The sequence below is a fragment of the Mytilus trossulus genome, chromosome 7, assembly GCF_036588685.1.
Source record: "Mytilus trossulus isolate FHL-02 chromosome 7, PNRI_Mtr1.1.1.hap1, whole genome shotgun sequence".
In the NCBI taxonomy this organism is placed as follows: Eukaryota; Metazoa; Mollusca; class Bivalvia; order Mytilida; family Mytilidae; genus Mytilus; species Mytilus trossulus.
This window is the reverse complement of record NC_086379.1, coordinates 56,600,402-56,622,645: the sequence shown is the minus strand read 5'-3', so window position 1 is coordinate 56,622,645 and position 22,244 is coordinate 56,600,402. Positions and strand designations below refer to the sequence as shown.

The following is a 22,244-nucleotide window of genomic DNA, read 5'->3' as shown; positions in this document are numbered from 1 at the left end:
CAGTGCACATGTCCGAAAATATGCGAAGAAAAATATACCATACAACTTATTTTTTGAGTTTTTTTTAAGATTTCATGGAAAAAATCAAACTTGCAAGTACAATACACCCAAAGTTCAACCTTTTTTCAAAAACCAAAAGAATACAAGATTACTTGATTTTTTTCTTTAAATTTGACAGCAGTCAGTACACATTTAATTGCAAAAGAAAATGTTGAGTTCCATATGCTATTAAATTTGAAATCCCAACTTTTCACTTTTTGGGCTCTTATAACCCATAACAGCCATGACAGTGTAATCTTTAAAAAGAAACATTATGGATATTTTCCTTTGCAAATGCTTTCGAGGTCAAATAAAAAATTTGATGACTTGAGTGAAGTTTTTCACACTGGAGAAGGTACGATAAGGCCTGTTTTTTGCCAACCCCCCCCCCCCTATTTTCTCATTTTTCAAATTCTGCTCTGAATGACAAAGGATTTTTTTTTATTTCAATGTCATTAACACGGTTTTAACTGTCTTAATTGACGTAATTTTCTCCAGGTCATCTTATCATACCTTGTCCTTTTAATACTTCTAGTAAAAGCAACTTAGCGAAAACAATGTGTTATATTTTGATACAATACTATCAACACTTGCTTCTGTATCTTATGCCCTCAACTCACAAGTTTTCTAAATCAGATACAACACATGTAATTTGTTTTGGTTACTACATAAAACATACAGAATATAAATGACTAATGAGTAATGTAAGGATTTCACATGTACAGGAATTTAATAATTATAGATTGTAACCTTAAAAACCAGCTTAAACATGTGTTATGACAAATGGCTTGTAAGTAAACTAATCTGAGATGCTAATGAATAAAAAAGTTGTTCCCGATCAGAAATGATTACATGATCAAAATATACATGATATATATATATATGCATTTACTCGATGTTATTAAACATGCATCAAATTATACAAATGGTTCAAGTTTCACATGACCGTCATGACCATGTACATATAAATATAATAATGTTAAAAATGTATGCAAATAATAGTTCCATATCGAAATCTAAAATGTCACTATACAATTTAAGTGCAATTGATACATTTCCAATTTGAATGTGGATCTGAAAGTTCCATTCTTGGAATGTCATGACACACTCCAAATAAAGGACCAAACTACATTTGTAGCATGACTAGTATATAAATAAACTTATCCACAAAATGTACAGTTAAATCCCAGAAATTTGGGAGCAGTCTGGGCTAGGAGAACCCTGTTTTGTGTTAACCTATTGACAATGTTTCATATTGTTTTGCCCATAATAGTTACCAGAAGAAAAAAAAATATTTGTCTGACTACATTTTGTACATGCACTTGGTATATATATGGAAAAATTGAATTACTATACATTGTCTCTTTCTTTCTGCACACCCCATCTCTGTAATGTATTTGCAGCACACCACATATATGGGGTTTTAGCTTTTCTTTTCTTGTGTTTAAAAAAGTACATTTACATTGAAAGCAGTTTTTAGATGTCTACCTTGACTAAACAGAAACATGTACATCTCAGTAAAGAAAATGAAGGTACATTTGTACTATCATAAATCATGACAAATAATAAAGTTAAAGCTAATCTATTACATGTCAATAAAAGGGAAGGAAATCAACGCAAACGATTTTGTAGACACAAAATACATGTACCAAGTGCATATAGAGTAATTATGAAATGTAGACTTACATATGTACATGTAAATGATTAAAAAAAACAGGAAATAACTAATAAACAAATCAATTAATTAGAAATTAACAAAAATAAGTGTGTAGCGTTAAATGTACACAATAATTAAAGCTTTATCAAATAAATCAACAACACTTCCAATCAAAACAAATAAATAATTTGCAAACAATATGTAGTCTTGTTTATTCAGGTTGGCCTGGGCAAGGGAGTACTCATAAACAAAATAGGATTATCCTTCACAGTGCCCCTTAATCCAATACATGTATTTCTCACAAATAAAGTCAAATTTTATTGATTCACCTACTAGTACTGTTTTCAGCAGAAAGAAATGCATGTGCTTTGAGCATTTTTTTGGTACATGTCAAATTAAATAATATCTAATCATACTGGGGCCCCAGGGTTAACCGAGTAACAGGCTTTTAACTGGTGCTTTGGACAGGATTTTTTTCTTTTTTTTCATTCTCATTTTAATACGATCCGGACAGATAAGTTAATTGCATGTTAATAAAATGTTGAAATGAACAAAGTACATGTAAGAAAGGAAAATATTTTTTGGTTGGCTTACTTTGGAAATAATTCCCCATTGAATCAATTATGTAACATTGTATGAATATCACAATAATAAAACTAGATATGGATTGCATTATAATGAATGATTAATTAATACTGATAGAGATCCAATATATTCCATGTACAAAAATCTTAATGTATGTGCATGTAATAAGTTCCCTGAAAAAATGCGATCTTAAACACATCTAAAATTCTGTAATTTGTTATGTTAACATTTGTTACAATTGAAGAAAAACAAGTTTGGAATTGAAAATTTAGTATTTAGTAAGTTCAATTAAATATGCAATGTAGCACTTTTTTGCATCAATTTGCTTTTACATTGATGTACAATGTACATACATTTGTAAGCTTAAAAATAAATTGTCCCTTTCCCCAAAATAATCACGATAGAAAAAAAGCACTAATCAATCTTGCAAGTTCAACATTTGTATAGATGAATATAACACATTTATCATGTTTATAAATACAAACAAGTGTTATTGTTATATCATTTAAATAATGCCAATAAAGAAGGATTTCATGATCTCTTCAATACAATATGCATGTCATTCAATGTGAGAATTTGTAGACGTTGTTAAATCTTAAACATAAAAGAGTAATATTGTGTTTTTTTCAAGTTCACATTATAGACACTTCAGCACAATTCTAATGTCAATATCATTACTGCTCCTTCACATGCTGTTTTGGCTTTTGTACAACATATGTTGTATAGAAGAAATGAGCAAAGAGAACAAAGTAACTGCAGTACATTAATACACTATAGCGTATATTAGTGTAACTGTGTGCACAATAGGATCCTTGGTCCAATACCCTGTACGCTAAAATGTTAATAAGTAAGCCCATGATCATTTGCAGAAGTTGAAGGAATGTTATTCCCATATTGACCCATTTTGGGATATTGACTCTCATGGCTCTTAATGCATAGTAAGAATACATGATGGAATGGACTGTATAATTCATGGTCATGAACCATCTTCCAGAAGCCATTTTCTGCGGATAGGTGTACCAAACATATATTAGGACAGTGATGTGATGAAACCAGTGGAGGAAGATCAATGGCTGTTTTCTTAGCACTATAAACAAAGTGTCACCTAGTTCCAACACCTTAGATACGGTGAATAGAAAACACCAAAAGCTAGTAACTCCTTCGAAATAAGACGGCACACAAATGGAATATTCAAGACTATGATTTTTAATGGCAGATATAATTTCAGGAACTGTCCTAATGGCTCCAAAAATACTGAAAATCGCTAGTCCTCCACTCCATGTCGCCAGGTAGGGTCTAAGGTCAAATCGCCGGCGGTTTGACATGACATGCTTTCCTCCAAAAATAATTATCAGATAGACTGCTGAATATATAAAGCTGTCCGACCAATGTTCTCTCATATATCGATTAAATTCATTTTCATTAAATTGTTCCTCAAAATCAAATACATACGAATAATTATGTGCACCCATCTTTAATCTTTCAATTTCCCTACAACCCAGTCTCCGGCATGTATGTGTGGTGGGTGTTGGTTTGTGTACACGAGGTTATTGCCGTGACAGAATAGGAAAAATTTGATTGGACAATAAGAACGACTGATCATACATTGTCCAATCAAATGTAATTTAACAGAAAACCTTGTCCTACACATTGAATCTATGTATTGGTATTGATTATCATGGACAACTTATATTTTGCCAGGAAAAAATACAGATATTACAGTACAGTTTAAATTTTCTAAAACATATTGCAGATATGACATCAAAAGAAGGTTTTATTTGGGGTGAAACTTTGTCCTGAAATGAGGTCATTGACTATCGACCTATATTTTGACCTTATTGAAAAAAGGGGGTGTTTTTTTTAACCATTTTTACCTCAATTATGAAAGTCTGCCCCCAATGCAACATGGCTACAAACGTTATGGGCCCTATTTATTGCCTTCTTTTATTTTAGGGGTCCCAATGACCAATAGAGATCAAAAATCTTTTGTGGATAGTTGTCCTATACACCTTATCGATATTTGTCCAACATTACTGGATATCACACAGGTTCCCGTAAAATTTTGACGTCATAAAACAAAATATCTGACGCTATAATTTAAAAGTGATTGTTGTATGCGTCAAAAGGTCAAGCGGCCGGGTCAGCCGGCCGAGTAGGCTAATAGTGATAAGGTGTATTAGCAATCATACCACATCTTCTTTTTTACATGTAACCCGTAGCCTTTATCCTCTTCTTATTGGTTTTCGTTTTTATCAAGAATGCATTGTGACCTCACAATTCCATTGAAAAAACATGCATAGTACAAATTCATATGACGTACCAAAACCTATGAGTGAGCGATACCCTAAAAATAACCTAAATCTTACCCATACACCTTATTCATTGTTATATGTCGGCCATAACTGATCATCACACAGTTTCCTGTTAAATTTAATGTCATAATAGAAGGTATCTGACCCCACAATGGAAAAGTGATTGTTGTATGATATCAAAAGTTCAGGAGAAGCAGACTCTCGTGTCAATTACTGAATTAGCGGCAAGGATTTCAAAATAGCAATAGAGGTCGGTCATTTAAAGATGTATCCACCGTATAATATATATCAAAAGCAGCATGTGATTCCGAGCTTTAATATTATGTACTTTCAATAATGCAAATGGGCATGTGATTAATTTTTAATCTAAAAATTAACAAAACAATTAGGAAATATTGAATTCTGTGGAACATGTAAACCAACTTTTAAAGGTATTCTAACTGACATAAGGGGCTGCTCAAGTCATGCCTCAGTGATTCCGTATATAATCATATAATCAACCAAATTTTTCCAACGAAAAGGGGGAAGCACCCCCTTTCCCCTTGGATCCACCTATAGAATGTGTGATTGTTTCGAAGAAATTCCAATAATATTTTTTTTAAATAAAGCAAAACGGATAAAATTAAAAACAACATGTTTAGTAATTTCTTGGGTCCGAAGCGCTTTTCTGGATTTACCTTCATCAGAAACACTCAAGTCAAAATTTAAAATCCGAAGATGTATAAGTACCGAAATCGTTCAAGAGTTATATGTCAATAATACCTAAAATAAATAGCCAAAATCTATCTAAAGCCAACTTTGCCAGAGGGGGATGAAACCTTAGTTTCTTTATAACTTCAAAATTTATAAACGGTTATAATGGTCTTAAGCTCTGGATCACATAATATTTTTTTATATATCTGCAGATGCAAATACGTCAATGTATAGGATACGGTTGATATGCTTTTAAATGACCGACCTCTATTATTAATCAGGTGCTCTAACCATAACACTACTGCCCTTACCATAAAACCTAAACCTAACCTAAATCAAAATTGTTTTTATGAGAAAAGAGAAGCTTTAATTGCTTTTTTGTACAGCACTGTGACTGAAAATAAACTGGTTTCGGGAACATAACTATGTCATACCAGCAGGTTGCTAATACCTGATTTGTCAAATTAAATATCTTACAAGCTGAAAGGCTATTCAGGTTTTAACTAACTTCTTGCAATTGTGAAAAAAATCCAAATATGACTGAATAAAAGAACATTCCATTCATCACCAAATGGTACAAAAATGGGGCCAATTGCATTCTCAATTTCACCAACCATTATACTGTAAAACACTTCAATTCAAATAAACCACACTTAATTTGTTCATATTGCATGACAAAATATATCTATTTTATAATAAAACTTGTTTAATTTATTGAGCAGTTTCGATAGTTTTTTCAGTCAAAAATTTGGAGATGTCTTGTAAAGTCTGAGATTTTATCAATTTTGTATTGAAAAACCAATCAGATTCATTTTATCATTAGATATACTGTTCACAGGTACATGTATAACCTATGTATAAAGTTTGAATTTATTCACCATCCAGTTTATTTCCTACAACACAATGCCTATATAAATCTTATTACGTCACCTCAGTTAACTTATAAATATACTGATGTCGTTTAGGGTGCTAGACAACTCAGACTGTCTACAAAAAAGATAATTCAGACCATCTATAAGGGAGCTGAGCAACCATTTAACTTCAAGGTTTCATAAGGGAGCAACCATTTAACTTTAAGGTTTAAAAAGGGAGCAACCATTTAACTTCAAGGTTTAAAAAGGGAGCAACCATTTAACTTCAAGGTTTAAAAAGGGAGCAACCCAATCGGAACTACTCGGCCTTTCTGGTTGCACGAAGAAATAACTGCATAGCGAGAATGGCCGAGTAGTTACGATTGGGGAGCAACCATTTAACTTTAAGGTTTTATAAGGGAGCAACAATTTAACTTCAAGGTTTAAAAAGGGAGCAACCATTTAACTTTAAGGTTTTATAAGGGAGCAACAATTTAACTTCAAGGTTTAAAAAGGGAGCAACCATTTAACTTTAAGGTTTCATAAGGGAGCAACAATTAAACTTCAAGGTTTAAAAAGGGAGCAACCATTTAACTTTAAGGTTTCATAAGGGAGCAACAATTAAACTTCAAGGTTTAAAAAGGGAGCAACCATTTAACTTTAAGGTTTCATAAGGGAGCAACAATTAAACTTCAAGGTTTAAAAAGGGAGCAACAATTTAACTTCAAGGTTTAAAAAGGGAGCAACCATTTAACTTCAAGGTTTAAAAAGGGAGCAACCATTTAACTTTAAGGTTTCATAAGGGAGCAACAATTAAACTTCAAGGTTTAAAAAGGGAGCAACCATTTAACTTCAAGGTTTAAAAAGGGAGCAACCATTTAACTTCAAGGTTTAAAAAGGGAGCAACCATTTAACTTTAAGGTTTAAAAAGGGAGCAACCATTTAACTTCAAGGTTTAAAAAGGGAGCAACCATTTAACTTCAAGGTTTAAAAAGGGAGCAACCATTTAACTTCAAGGTTTAAAAAGGGAGCAACCATTTAACTTTAAGGTTTAAAAAGGGAGCAACCATTTAACTTCAAGGTTTAAAAAGGGAGCAACCATTTAACTTAAGTCTGAGTCAGAATATCTTTCATCCAAATGAAGAATTTATTTTTTTAGTTTTTTCAACACTATCAATAAAAAAAATTCACAACAAGTTATCGTTAAAATCTGGATTCAGAATATTTTTATTGTTATCTGCAAATCCACAATATTATTAATTTTTTTATCAAATTGGGAATCAGAAATAAACATCAGTAAAAAGCCTATAGAAATTCCACAAATGATGATCAACAGAAAAGGAAAAAGAATAATTTTAAATAGTATATTTTTTACAAAGTGAAGGATGCAGGCTCTTGAAAGCCTCTTGTTTCGTGAACATGATCATTGATATTTAAGCAATAAGAAAAGCTCATAATTGTTTTTTATTATTTCTTTTAACCATGTATCATATAAATCATACTGAAATTAGAACAAATGCTTCTTTGATATTAATCAGAATTTCATCTGTGTCACTGTGTACTTTGACACATTCATAAAATATATAAAAAGTGAAAACCAAGAAGTGGTTGCAAACTATTCTTTTATAAGTAGCATTATGTTTTACTGGACTAGTTTGATTATTTTGTTAATAAAGGACATATATTTCTGGATCATACTCCTCATCATGCTCATACTGTAGATTCATACGATTTTTTAATAATTTTTATTTAATAATTATACACTTTCAAGTATGGGACGGTGAGTATGTTCAAACCCTGAGCATGTCAAACTCAACACTTTGAAATTAGTGTTTGCTGCTTGTCCTCTAAGCATAAGGTATTAAGGTGTAAGAGCAAAGACTGGTTGGCTCAGAGTCAGAATAATGTGCTCCGAAATACAAAAGCTGTCTGAACTGTGGTGCTAAAAACCAAATGCTAAAATTCCCAAAATATAATGAGGGGGGATAGGACTTTTATTGGCACTCCGGGATTGGGTGTTTTTAAGCTCGGGATCCGGGAATTCTTTTTTTTTAATTTGTGGACCTCAGGATTTTGTGTTTTTAAGCCAGGGATTTCGGGATCTGGTATTTTTAAGTCCAGGATTTCGGGATCAGGGCCCCTCCTACCCTCCCTCTATAATTTAAATTTGTGAAGTTTATAAAGAGCAACACAGAAAACACAAAAACATTCTGTTGCAAAATAATAACCCTTTCCTCCATAATGACGCCTTTTGACGCCACCCCCTTTACTCCATAATGACGCCTTTTGACGCCTGTGTAGTACCTCAGTTGAAACACTTCGACTACAAAGTGTCTACAGTTGACTTAATAAAGTTTGTATCCAATATGAAAAGGAATATCATAGGAATATCTGACTTAAATTTATTTGATGAAATAGTTGTTTTTCATAATGCTTTTAATACTTCAAATCATAAGTTCAGCATTTTATCAAAAAAATCCTATGCGAATCAAGTATGCAAAAAAAAAATTTCAATGGAGGAAAGGGTTAAAGTATTCATTTTTAAAAACATGATTAATGGAATATTAAAAAAAAATAATATATTAATGATTTTAAAATTGTGTATTGCTTTTTTTCTTTATAGGTATTATTTATATGTTGATGTTGATACAGACAGTTTATTCAGAAAATTTGCAAAATGACCAAACAGATGTTAAACCAGAAATTCTACAAAATAACGAGGAAAGTGGAAGCATATTAACAGTTGATGTTGGACAGGGGGTTGATAAGAATCACATCGATACAGAAGGAGGTAATCCTGATCTTTCTCAAAATGAGGATATTACACAGAAAAATGAAGATACCAGCGAAGAATTAAAGGAAAAGGAATCTGGAAGTTCTTTTTCATTTGGGAATATATTGAAAAGTTTTGTAGATCCAATATTTGAGGAATCTGAAAAAAAACATAACTTGGATCCAGAGAAAGAAAATGTGACAGCCGTTAAAAATGAAAGCGTAGTACAAAATGAAACAAGTATTGGCATTTTAGAAATCCCATTGATAGACAGAGACTTGAATCGAACTGAGAAAAAGACAAAATTTCAATGCATCAGTAGAAATATGACACTTGAAAATATCACATCAGAAGTTCAAATTATAAATAACACAAGACTTTTGCAGATTTTAAATTTTGAACAGAATGACACATTGTCAGACTGTGTTTTGGTTATGTTTTATGCACCATGGTGTAGATTCTGTTCCAAAGTAGCACCTAGTTATAATGCTCTAGCTAGAGCCTTTCCAGAGTTAGATGTTGTGGCAGTTGATGCAGCTCATTTTAGCAAGTAAGTAGATTACCTTCTAGTGGTGATTTATGATTTGTGATATAAAATGTCAGTATATGGGTACATGTAATTGGAATTGGTGTAATACCCAAAACATGTTCAGTGAGTTCATGAATTAATTATAAATTACCCTTATGAAAATTGAAACCTTTTTTTTTATTCCTAAATTTATATATGTACTTGTTAGAAAATTTAAAAGATTATGATTTTCTTGTATTTCTTTAAATTTTGTATGTGAAAAGCACTGAGAAAGTATCAGCATTATCATAACATAAAAATAAGGAAATGTGGAAATGTTGCCAATGAGACAACTATCCACCAAAGACCTGACAATAGTATGTAGATAACTATAGGTCACCATACATCTTTCAGCAATGAGCTCAGCACATACTGTAGTGTATAGTTACTAATTAGTCAGCTTTCAAAGTTCAATGTTTGCATACAGATATTAATATGGCCAAGTGAAAATATTTTTTGACAACAACTGAATTAGTTTATCAACACAGCATTAGAACTATCTAAAAATTTGTTGCAAAGAGATTAACTCACCCAACAAAAGAAACAAAGTAACATTCTAAGAGTACTTGAAATTGCTGAAAGCTTTCTTAAAGTCACTTTCAACAAATAAATTGTTTTTCAAATCAAAACATCAATCAGAACTCATCAAACAGATTTAGTGTAAATTCATGAAATATGTCACTCAACAATTTGAGAAAAACATAACTCAGATTCACAAAGTTAGTTGTAAGATTTTTGGTAAAACGCAGGCTTAGATACTTATTGAAACTAGCCTTAACATCCAAAGTATTAAAATTATAATTACCATGCTGTGGCAGCAATATTTCTGTTTTAGTATGTTTTTTTACATTTATTTTCTAGCTTGAATGCCAGATTTGGAACAGTTTCTGTACCAAATATACTTCTGTTTCATCAATCCAGAGCTGTTGTTAGATTCAACCAAACAGAGAAAAAATTTGATAATCTGGTTTCCTTTGTTAAAAATCATACAGGTAATGTTGTTAAATGTATTCTCTGATTCTTTGACAATTCAACCATTTCTTGACACATTGTAAAATGTATAAAAAAATAAATTATCAACTTGTGTTGATCTCAGAAGATGAATGACTGAGTTTAAGGGTCATAACCCTTATCCGCTTACTGGATGAATTGAAATGTGCTAGCAGATGCTAAAACATTGATTAACAACTTTTTGAAATGTGGAAGGTACTCTTAAGAGGATTTTCATTTTATCAAGTTTGATTAGTCATATGATAATCTTTAGAGAAATATATTCTTAAAATAAAATTGAGAAAGGAAATGGGGAATGTGTCAAAGCCACAACAACAAGACTTATAGAGCAGACAACAGCCGAAGGCCACAAATGGGTCTTCAATGTAGCGAGAAACTCCCGCAACAGAAGGTGTCCTTCAGCTGGCCCCTTAAAAAATATGTATACTAGTACAGTGATAATGGACGTCATACTAAACTCAGATTATACACAAGAAACTAAAATTAAAAATCATACAAGACTAACAAAGGCCAGAGGCTCCTGACTTAGGAGAGGCGCAAAATTGCATATTTACATATCTAGTACCGAGGACCAAAAGTTCCAAAAAGTTGTGACCAATACAGCTAGGGTAATCCGCCTGGGACAAGAACATCCTTATTATTTAGAATAATTCATACTTTGGCAAACAGTAAATTTTATGAAATGACTACATGTATATAATAGAAATACATGTTTAAAATAAAGTGGTGACTAGCTACAGAATAAAAAGGGATACATTACAAAATTACACAGCTGTGTAAGCCAAAGCCAGTGCAACGCTCAAAGTACAAAGTGACGTCACCTTTGAATTTCTAAAACAAGTTCCCATATTAAACACAGATAACAAAACCATATGATTTCAAATTCAATTCTCAATACACAATATGATAATACATTAACATCTATTGAAAAGATTCCTAACCTAGGTTTTGTAGAGATATGACACAGTTAAACCAGTTTTGTAAATACTCATCTCTTCAATTATTATCTTTTTCAGTTTAAGACTAAGAGAGAAAGTGGAAATGTTTATCAAACTGTAAATTAATGAAGAATACAAAACATACAAAGTGCACCTCCTATAACAGTACATTATCTTAGAATCAGGGAAAAAACTTTGTATTAATTAGTGTTGTCAACGATTAACCGGTTAACCGGTTAACCGGTCGAACGACCGAATACCGAATACCAAAAACGCTAACCGGTTAACCGGACTTTTTTTAAAGTTTTGAAAGATTTGATATTAATGTGTATTAAAATCAATAAACAGTTATGTTTTATTTGAAATATGTCGTCGTGGTAATTAATTTGACAGATCAATTGTTCAGTATATTGAATGCTTTTGTTAATTCTTAAAACTTAAAATTAATTAGAGCTCGAGCAGGATCTTAAAGAAACATAATTAGTATACATGTTTTTTTAACAGTAACTCTAAATCAGCGATGTGATTGAAATTTACTAATTACTTCATTATTTCGTTTTTGATCTAATATTGTGTAAACATACATCTAAATGTATAACCTCCGTAGTGCTAGGCTTAGTCTTTTTTTTAAACGAAATGCTTTCTCAAAAATTGTGAAATGCAACCAATGTGAATGTACTCAATGTATACGTGATAGTACGAGTAACATTACTTAAAGAGACAAGCAAACAAAGTAAAGAAACGGGTCGTACGGTGACCTATAGTTGTTCATTTCTGTGTCATTTTGGTCTATTGTTGGGAATTGTCTCATTGGTAATCGTACCACATCTTCTTTTATTTAATAATTAATCATTTCTAATTTTTTTACTTTTCAATCTGAAGTTGGTACAATCGTTATATATATAGTTGATACGGTGTATTCGAAAATTAAAAGTAAAATTGCGCCAGAAATCATATCATACACGTAAATTTTTGACTTGGATGAAAGGTTGTCAAATAAACACCTATACATATCTATGTGTAGGGAACTATTGATAAGGCTTTCAAACACCAACGTAAACTACCGGTTAACCGGTTAATCGGTCGAATGATTATCCGAGTAACCGGTTAGGAAAAAGTGTACGATTTGACAACACTAGTATTAATAGATTCAAATGCTTATATTTTGGTGGAAAAAAAGGTTAAAAAAGAAAGGAAATCGACATTCAGATTTGAATTTTGAAATACATTTTGAGTTTTAGTTCCTTAATGAAGTGATAATTTCAGCTTCAAAATAATGTAAAGTTTAACATTCATATCTTAAATATTTCACTATTTATGTTTTAGGGATGGAACCAGAAATGTCTGTCAACGTTACAGATGATGACTATACCAGACCACTACCAAGTGTACCTGCCGACGAAACAGATTATTTATTGTGGATTTCATGGTTATTTGTTGTAATTTTTGTATCTGTTGTATTTGTAAGATCTTCATACGGACAGCTTTACATTAACAAAGTTAAAATATTATGGCAGGAGCATCAGCACATAGAGTGAAATGTTGTACTGAAGTCAGTGATTTGAGCCAAGTGAAGTGTTCAACCAGTCAGCAATTACCTCTCATCTAGTCTGGGGTAGACTGCAGATCAATTTGCTCTGCTACCAGTCTATTACAACTGCATTTGTTGAGAGAGACCTGGTTAAATTTTGATTGATTCATCAATCTAAAATATGTTGTAAAATGTACAAAGCCATCAAGAAAAACAAACAAACATGTGCTATAAATTTGTTTTTATCAGTGTTAGTGAACAAAAGTTGTATAAAAGTCTATTAGAAAGATCAGATAGAAAAAAAATCTTAATGCATTTTATTTTTATTTATTTGTAAGTATGTTGTTGTATCATTAAATGGAAAATCATGTTTAATAGAGTGGGGTGCTCATTTTGCCATATCTTTCTATGTTTTCTTCAGTTTATGTTCAGGTCTATATGTTTTTAAAGTATACTGATATTTCTATATAAAAATAACTTAAAATGCAAAATATTCTTATGCTTGAAAATAATTATCTGAAAAGTTTGATTAAAGGGTGTTTGAAATTGCCTGATGTTTTGTCAATGGGGGACACATATTCACCGTTTTTATACATCTATTTAAACCCAAATAACTGCAGCTTTAAACAATATTTTTCAAATCAATTTCATTATAGATGAAGAGCAGACATTTTTCAAAGGTGTACAGAGCTGAAATTTAGGGCAAAAAGTCAAATAATTACCAAGATATACTTCTTTGAAATCATGTTTTTAATTCAGGAAATTGGCTGTTTTTTGGTCCTTTGCAATAATTGCCGCAATTTCGTCATATTTTAAAAAATAATAATTTTTGTTATAAAAATCTAATTAACCAGCATATTTCTCTCATTTCAGCTATCCTTTGAAGTTTTACACCTCAAAATCATAAAACGGCAAAAATGTGTCCCCAGCGAATATGGGCGCCCCACTCTTCTCCATTTTTATTTATTTTTTTTATGTGAAAAAAATCAACTGCTTTCAAAAGTTTTCAAAGCAATAAAAATTAAATGTTATTGAAACATTTGACAAACTTAAAGGTTACAGTTAAATTTGCTTATTCTTGCTAACTCTCCATTGTCATTGAAAACGTATATTTCTCCTAAGGGAGACAATTTAAATGAATCTCTAATTACAGGGTGATTTACAGGAATTGGTGTATAGACTATTGACCACCACATTGACTGTTGTCATAATTAACCATTATTGGATAACCTTATAAGTGTTAGGCTTTCTGGCATAACATTAATTTTAACCATATGATAAAGAATTATCATGTTATACATGTATGAAACAATGGAAAATTCATGAGAATTAAAGAAAGTTTGTTTTTTATATTTGTTTGTTATTATTTTCCATATCTTGTTTGTTTTTCCTGTGCAAAATTTCAATCCATCCCTAGTTGGAATATAACATCTTACATTGAGGTAAATTCTTGTGTTTGGGAAATTAAAATAAAAGTATCAGTTTGCAATACATGACTTGTTTCATTGACTGTCACATCAAATGAAGTTGATATTATAAGATCAAATCTATGATGGCCAGATTCATTTATTTTCGGGGTACCAATTTAAGTGGATTGCAGAAACCTTGCATTTTTCGTGGATATGTGATTTCGTGGTTCTGCCAAAGTCTTAAAACAACTTTATAGAACTTTGTATTTCATAGATTATTTAAATTTGTGGTTCATCTGTAGACAAGAAACCCATGAAAATTGTTATCCAACGATTAATAATGAATCAACAGTACTGTAAATTATTGCGTTTACAACTCAGTCTCATTATTTGCAATAATAAAAACCTCACAATAATTTCTGAATTTACAGTATATGGTGAGGTTTAGTGTTTTAAATTTTTACCATTAACTGCCTTCAGCGCTTACAGTGCTTTAATTATGTCAAGTCAATTGCTCACTTCAATTGAGTAATAGGATAATTATATTTGGTAAATATTAAGATCCTTGCAAGGGTACATGTTCCCATGATCTTTACCTCATACACCGTATTACTAGCTATTCACCGTTACATTTTGACTTAGAAAATATCTGACATCACAATGGAAAAGTGATTGTCGTATGATGTCAAAAAGTCAACTGACACATATTTTTGGTCAAGGGGAACCGATTTCCAAATAGCAATAAGTTGTATTTCATTGATCAGTGATCAATGTTGAAATTATGTTATTGGGTTTCTTTTTTCAGATACTTAAAGTAGTAGGTCAACTATCTTTGGTGCATGGAATGAATGTAAGGTGTATACCATATAGCGGGTTATTTTTTTTAAATAAGGTATATGAAAAATTTTGGCGGTTATTATTTTGGCAGATTCAACATTTTTAACATTACCTTTGCATGTACACTTTTAAATTGGCGGAATTTTTTTGGAGATTTTGTTCTATCCGCGAAAATAAGCAAAAATTTACACCCCGCGAAAATAACCCGCTATACGGTATGTATGAAGGACAGATGTCATTAGACCTTGACCTCATTTTATATTTCAGAGGGAAAATGACCTAGAGGCTTCTTACCTTGTTTACAGATCATGATACTTTATGTTATGAAGTTTCTGTCTGTCCTTTGTCCATTTTCCTTGACCTAATAATCATAGTTCAGTGACTGCTTGACAAAAACGTTTTTCCCATGTGAATACTGACTTCTAGGATTACTATGTATGGTGTAAGGCTTCCTTGCAAAGTCTTCATGTCTGTACAATAGGATTAAACCTGATCTCAACCTTATTTCATGGATCAGTGATCAGGTTAAAGTTGTGTTATTAGATCCATTTCTCAAATTCTGTAAGCAGAAGATCAACTTGTTTTTGTGTATATGAATATTCATCAAGGTATACATATTTGTCTGGCAGGTCTCATTTGTCCTTGACCTCATTTTCACAGTTTAATGGTTGTTGTTTTGTTTCAGTTGTTAGGTTTAAGATGCTATAAACAATAGGTAAACTATATTGGATGCATGGAAGATACACATCTGCAATAGTTCATCTCACATTGACCTAATTTTCATGGTTCATTGGTCAATATAAAGTATTTGCTTGGTCTGTTTCTTGTATTCTTTAATAAATAGGTCAACTTTATTCAGAATGATTGTATGGTAAAATTGAGATAGGAAATGGTGAATGTGTCAAAGGGTCAACCCTCCCCCTACACCTCTAGCCAATGTAGAAAAGAAAATGCATAATGCATAACAATACACACATTAATATTCAGTTCAAGAGAAGTCTGAGTCCAATGTCAAAAGATGTAACAAAAGAAAATAAACAAAATGACAATAATACATAAATAACAACAGACTACTGCTGAAATGTGTCGCCTTCTATTCTAATCATTGATATTATGTTGATTGTCCTAAATATAAATCTTTATTACAACTGTCACATAAACTTAACATCAACCAAGAAAACTAAACATTTACTAATGAACTATGAAAATGACTTCAAGGTCAAATGAACCATGCCAGGCAATGTCAGCTAACAATTCTTCAATACAACAAATATTGTTGACCTATTGCTTATAGTTTTAGAAAAACAGACCAAAACACAAAACTTTACACTGAGCAATGAACCGTGAAAATGAGATCAAGGTAAAATATAACCTGCACAACTGACAGAACATAAAATATTTCCATACACCAAATATAGTTGGACCTATTGCATAAAGTACTAGAAAAAATACCAACTCAAAAACTTAACATTGACCATTGAACCATGAAAATGAGGTCAAGGTCAGATGACACCTGCCAGCTAGAAATGTACACCTTACAATCATTCCATACACCAAATATAGTAGACCTATTGCATACAGTTTAAGAAAAACAGATTAAAACACAAAAACTTTACTATAACCACTGAACCATGAAAATGAGGTCAAGATCAGATGACACCTGCCAGTTGGACATGTACAACTTACAGTCCTTCCATACACTGAATATACTAGACCTATTGTTTATAGTATCTGAGAAATTGACTTAACTACCAAAACTTAACCTTGTTCACTGATCCATGAAATAAGGTCAAGGTCAAGAGGAATCTGTCTGACAGGCATGAGGACTTTGCAAGGTAGGCACATACCAAAGATAGTTATCTTATAACTTATAATAAGAGAGAATTTAACATTTTAATATAGAGGCTCTAAAGAGCCTGTGTTGCTCACCTGTATTTACTGATGCTTTGGTAATCATGTAAAATAAGGTTAAAAATCATAATTTATAGTATAAGATATTATTAGATACTATAATAATATCTAAGAATATAAAAAAACTGCAAAATTTACATAAAATTACTAACTCAGGGGCAGCAACCCAACAACTGGTTGTCAGATTTGTCTGAAAATTTCAGGGCAGATATATCTAAATCTGATGAACATTTTTGCCACAAGTCAGATTTGCTGTAAATGCTTCAGTTTCAGAGATAGAAATCAAAAACAGCATTTTACCTTGTTTTGCCAATTAGTAAAAAAACATTTAACTAATTCTGATGAACATTTTTGCCACCAGTCAGATTTGCTGTAAATGCTTCAGTTTCAGAGATAGAAACCAAAAGCAGCATTTTACCCTGTTTTGCCATCTTGGTTCACGGGTAGGGCCATATTTTTTTTTAAACTAGATACTCTTATGATGGTTATGGACAAGTTTGGGTACATTTTGTCTTAGTAAGTAACTTAGTTCAGAGAAGACTTTGTGAAAGATTGCAAATATTCAAGAAAAATTGATAAAATTGATTATTCTTTTTTCAATTTTATAAAGGGCAATAACTCCTGAAGGGGTCAACTGACCATTTTGGTCATTTGACTTATTTGTAGATCTTACTTTGCTGAACACTATTGGTGTTTACAGTTTATCTCTATCTGTAATAATATTCATGATAATAACCAAAAACAGCATAATTTCCTTAAAATTACCAATTAAGGGATAGCAACCCAACAACTGGTTGTCTGATTCATCTGAAAATTATAGGAAAGATAGATCTTGACTTGATAAACAATTTTAACCCATGTCAGATTTGCTCTAAATGCTACAGTGACCTATAGTTGTTAATTTCTGTTTCATTTTGGTCTTTTGTGGATACTTGTTTCATTGGCAATCATACCACATCTTCTTTTTTTATATTTGGTTTCAGAGATATAAGCCAAAATCTACATATTACCCCTATGTTCTATTTTTAGCCATGGCGGCCATCTTGGTTGGTTGGCCAGGTCATAGAACACATTTTTTAAACTAGATACCCTAATGATGATTGGGGCCAAGTTTACTCTGAATTGGCCAAGTAGTTTCAGAGGAGAAGATTTTTGTAAAGATAACAAAGATTTACAAAAAAATTGTTAAAAATTGACTATAAAGGGCAATAACTCCTTAAAGGGTCAATTGACCATTTTGGTCATGTGACTTATTTGTTGATCTTTCTTTACTGAACATTATTGCTGTTTATAGTTTACCTCTATCTATAATAATATTCAAGATAATAACCAACCAGATGCTTCGCAGGGCGTAGCTTTATATGACCGCAGAGGTTGAACCCTGAACGGTTGGGGCAAGTATGGACACAACATTCAAGCTGGATTCAGCTCTAAATTTGGATTGTGATTAAATAGTTGACACAGCATAGGTTTCTGACACAGAATGAATGTGTTCTAATGAACTTAAAATTTTTGTTTTCTCTTAGAGCAATTCACTATGCTGTTGAATATTAATCCTCTCAAAAAAATGTTTGAAGAAATTTTCTTTTTATTTCTGAAATTTCAAATGAGAAAAATTGAACCCAATTTTTTTAATCACATCCCCCTTTCCCTTATTCCAAAACTAATCTCAATTAAAATTTCTAATGGAGTTTGCAACAATAACTACTCATTTAAATATATCATAAAATATTAAGATGTTAAAAAACTGCTTGTTATCACTGAATGGTAAAGATTATTCTAATTTATCAGTTGGTAGTAAAAAGTGAATATAATACATTGTATATTATATTTCACAATATTGTGCAGTTAAAAAGACTTGCTATTGCACAATACTTAATATAATAATTTTAGATCCTGATTTGGACCAACTTGAAAACTGGGCCCATAATCAAAAATCTAAGTACATGTTTGGATTCAGCATATCAAAGAACCCCAAATATTTCAATTTTTGTTAAAATCAAACTAAGTTTAATTTTGGACCCTTTGGACTTTAATGTAGACCAATATGAAAACAGGACCAAAAATGAAGAATCTACATACCCAGTTAGATTTGGCATATCAAAGAACCCTATGTATTCAATTTTTGATGAAATCAAACAAAGTTTAATTTTGGACCCGATTTGGACCAACTTGAAAACTGGGCCGATAATCAAGAATCTAAGTACATTTTTAGATTCAGCATATCAAAGAACCCAACCGATTCATTTTTTGTCAAAATCAAACTAAGTTTAATTTTTGACCCTTTGGACCTTTTAAATGTAGACCAATTTGAAAACGGGACCAAAAAGTTAAGAATCTACATACACAGTTAGATTCGGCATATCAAAGAACCCCAATTATTCAATTTTGATGAAATCAAACAAAGTTTAATTTTGGACCCTTTGGGCCCCTTATTCCTAAACTGTTGGGACCAAAACTCCCAAAATCAATACCAACCTTCCTTTTATGGTCATAAACCTTGTGTTTAAATTTCATAGATTTCTTTTTACTTATACTAAAGTTATGGTGCGAAAACCAAGAAAAATGCTTATTTGGGTCCCTTTTGGCCCCTAATTCTTAAACTGTTGGGACCTAAACTCCCAAAATCAATACCAACCTTCCAATTGTGGTCATTAACATTGTGTTTGAATTTCATTGATTTCTATTTACTTAAACTAACGTTATTGTGCGAAAACCAAGAATAATGCTTATTTGGGTCCTTTTTGGCACCTTATTCCTAAACTGTTGAAACCAAAACTTCCAAAATCAATGCCAACCTTCCTTTTGTGGTCATAAACCTTGTGTTAAAATTTCATAGATTTCTATTCACTATTTCTAAAGTTAGAGTGCGAAAAGTAAAAGTATTCGGATGCCGACGATGACGACAACGCAGACGACGACGTGATAGCAATATACGACGAAAATTTTTTCAAATTTTGCGGCCGTATAAAAACAGCAAAATTTCCTTAAAATTACCAATTTAGGGGCAGTAACCCAACAACCAGTTCTTCGATTGATCTGAAATTTTTGAGCTCTAAATGCTTTGTTTTAAGAGATATAAGCCAAAATCTACATTTTACCCCTATGTTCTATTTTAAGCCATGGCGGCCATCTGGGTTGGTTGGCCGGGTCACCAGACACATTTTTAAAACTTTTTCATTTGGCCCAGTAGTTTCAGAGAAGATTTTTGTAAAAGTTAACAATGACAGATGCAAAGTGATGAGAAAAGCTCACTTGGCCCTTTTGCCAGGGGAGCTAAAAATCTTAACTTTTTTTCAAGTAGTCACTGAACCATGAAAATGAGGTCAAGGACATTGGATATGTGACTGATGGAAACTTAGTAACATGAGGCATCTATATACAAAGTATGAAGCACCCAGGTCGTCCACCTTCTAAAATATAAAGCTTTTAAGAAGTTAGCTAAAGCTGCCCCTGGATCACTATCCCTATGTTGAGCTTTCTACGACAAAGTCACAGGCTTCAAGGAAAACTTCTAACAATTCAGTGGTATATGTTCAATCTTTAAAAAGTTAAGCCGTATATAAAGGTATAAGTTAAAGAGTTGTCAAATTATAAATATGAAAATAATTGATATAAGCTATTTCTGGATGTTATATTCAAATACTTGTAACCAGTAACACCTTTACTGATAGAAATAGTATAACCCAAGGTTATATTACAGCAGCCAACACAGATGGCTACCTTAGGCTCAGATACAAATTATAACAAATTTCAGTCTACCAATTGACAGACATAATAAATAAAAGTGATTGTAAAATATGTATTTATTTAAAATATATAGCACATAAGACCAACAACAAACACTGGTGAATGCTACATTGATATGTATGTACATACCAGCAAAGTCTTAATCCATGTAAAACATTTATATTTGAACTCACAAAAATGTAAAGTACTTCTGAATAAAAAAAGAAATCTAGAAACAGAATAAATTGCACAACAAATACATAAAAAGCGATAATTGGAATATCGGTTGTTATGCCGAGATGTATGAACCCAACCAGGGCTTCGCAACACCTGTTCCTTATCTTTTCCTGCCATCTTATGATGGAAGGGTCATCAACCTGTTAGAAGGCTGTAATCATGATTCTTTTAATAAGGATAAATAACGTACAATGAACGTTTGAAAGGTTGAAAAAAATGACTATAAATAGAGATTATTTTTTTTTATACTGAATTTGTCAAAATTTCTATTATCAGTATGCAAGGCATTGGTTTAGTCAATGATGTATCTTTTGCTGTAGTTTGACAGCTAAAAAACTTTTACTAGTCTTTTAAATCTTTTTTCCCCACTATATTCGATTTCAAATAATGACAGCAATGTTGCTTTTTCTGGAACAATTAATATAATTTTATAAATAAGCTGTAAAAAAATAATGGATTTAATGGGACCATGGATACAATACAATGAATATAAGTATTTGTTTGTAATAATTTAAAAAAAAAACTGAAATTATTACAATTGCATTGACAGGAAAAATGGGTAAATCAAATTAAAATATTATAACTTTCACCTTAAGAGTACATGTATTAAAAGTGATAAGTAAACACAAAAAAACCTTTAGAGTATAAATATAATATTTGCTTATCATACATTTTCTGTTAATTTATTTACTTAAAAATCAGATATAAAAACTTTGAAAAAAATATTTTCATGTGTTTTTACAGCAAAATTATGGAGATATTACTTTACCTCCAATAATTAATGTATAACTGGCCAGTGAGCTCAAACCAAAAAAACATTAACACATTCCTTGTTGTGTGATAAATAAATTCAATAACAATTAAACCTTTCACAAATATTGCTGCTCTAAATGTTTACAATATTGCAATAAGCATTTTCAATATTCACATGGCTTTTTTAAATGAAACATCTTATATACAGACTCTTCCAAAAATTATATCTTAAATCATGGCAGTGATTAGAATTATTTACAATTTAAATCATAATAAGAAAATTCTAAATAAAAAAAATGTAGAAATCCTTACGCATAATGAACATAAATATGATAATATCTAGTATATTGTAAATAACTGCATAAAACTATACTGAATTAAACTATAAAATTGAAAATACATAAGCTTAA

General features: G+C 31.4%; 2 protein-coding genes across 5 annotated transcripts; one reads left to right on the top strand and one right to left on the bottom strand.

The window, feature by feature from the left end:
- Nucleotides 1-548: 548 nt before the first annotated feature.
- LOC134725377 (very long chain fatty acid elongase 6-like) lies at nt 549-3,887 on the bottom strand. The gene has a single exon (XM_063589148.1). The coding sequence runs from the start codon at nt 3,751-3,753 to the stop codon at nt 2,956-2,958; it is 798 nt and encodes a 265-aa protein (XP_063445218.1). The 5' UTR covers nt 3,754-3,887; the 3' UTR covers nt 549-2,955.
- Nucleotides 3,850-14,310, top strand: LOC134725376 (thioredoxin domain-containing protein 15-like). 4 transcript variants are annotated; one of them, XM_063589146.1, is made up of 4 exons: nt 3,850-3,947; nt 8,761-9,460; nt 10,340-10,470; nt 12,754-14,310. In XM_063589146.1, the coding sequence occupies exons 2-4, from the start codon at nt 8,772-8,774 to the stop codon at nt 12,963-12,965; spliced, it is 1,032 nt and encodes a 343-aa protein (XP_063445216.1). In that variant the 5' UTR covers nt 3,850-3,947; nt 8,761-8,771; the 3' UTR covers nt 12,966-14,310. The 4 variants fall into 4 exon arrangements, with proteins under 4 accessions (XP_063445216.1, XP_063445214.1, XP_063445215.1 ...); XM_063589144.1 differs by having other exon boundaries at nt 3,852-4,002; XM_063589145.1 differs by having other exon boundaries at nt 3,934-4,064.
- The last annotated feature ends 7,934 nt before the right edge of the window (nt 14,311-22,244 follow it).

Excerpts from the sequence above, each read along its gene's own strand:
- LOC134725376 (XM_063589144.1), top strand. The coding sequence starts at position 3,960 with ATGGACAACTTATATTTTGCCAGGAAAAAATACAGATATTACA. Across the intron at positions 9,461-10,339 it reads GATGCAGCTCATTTTAGCAA|CTTGAATGCCAGATTTGGAA; the intron begins GTAAGTAGATTA and ends TTTATTTTCTAG. Across the intron at positions 10,471-12,753 it reads CTTTGTTAAAAATCATACAG|GGATGGAACCAGAAATGTCT; the intron begins GTAATGTTGTTA and ends TTTATGTTTTAG.
- LOC134725377 (XM_063589148.1), bottom strand. The coding sequence starts at position 3,753 with ATGGGTGCACATAATTATTCGTATGTATTTGATTTTGAGGAACAATTT.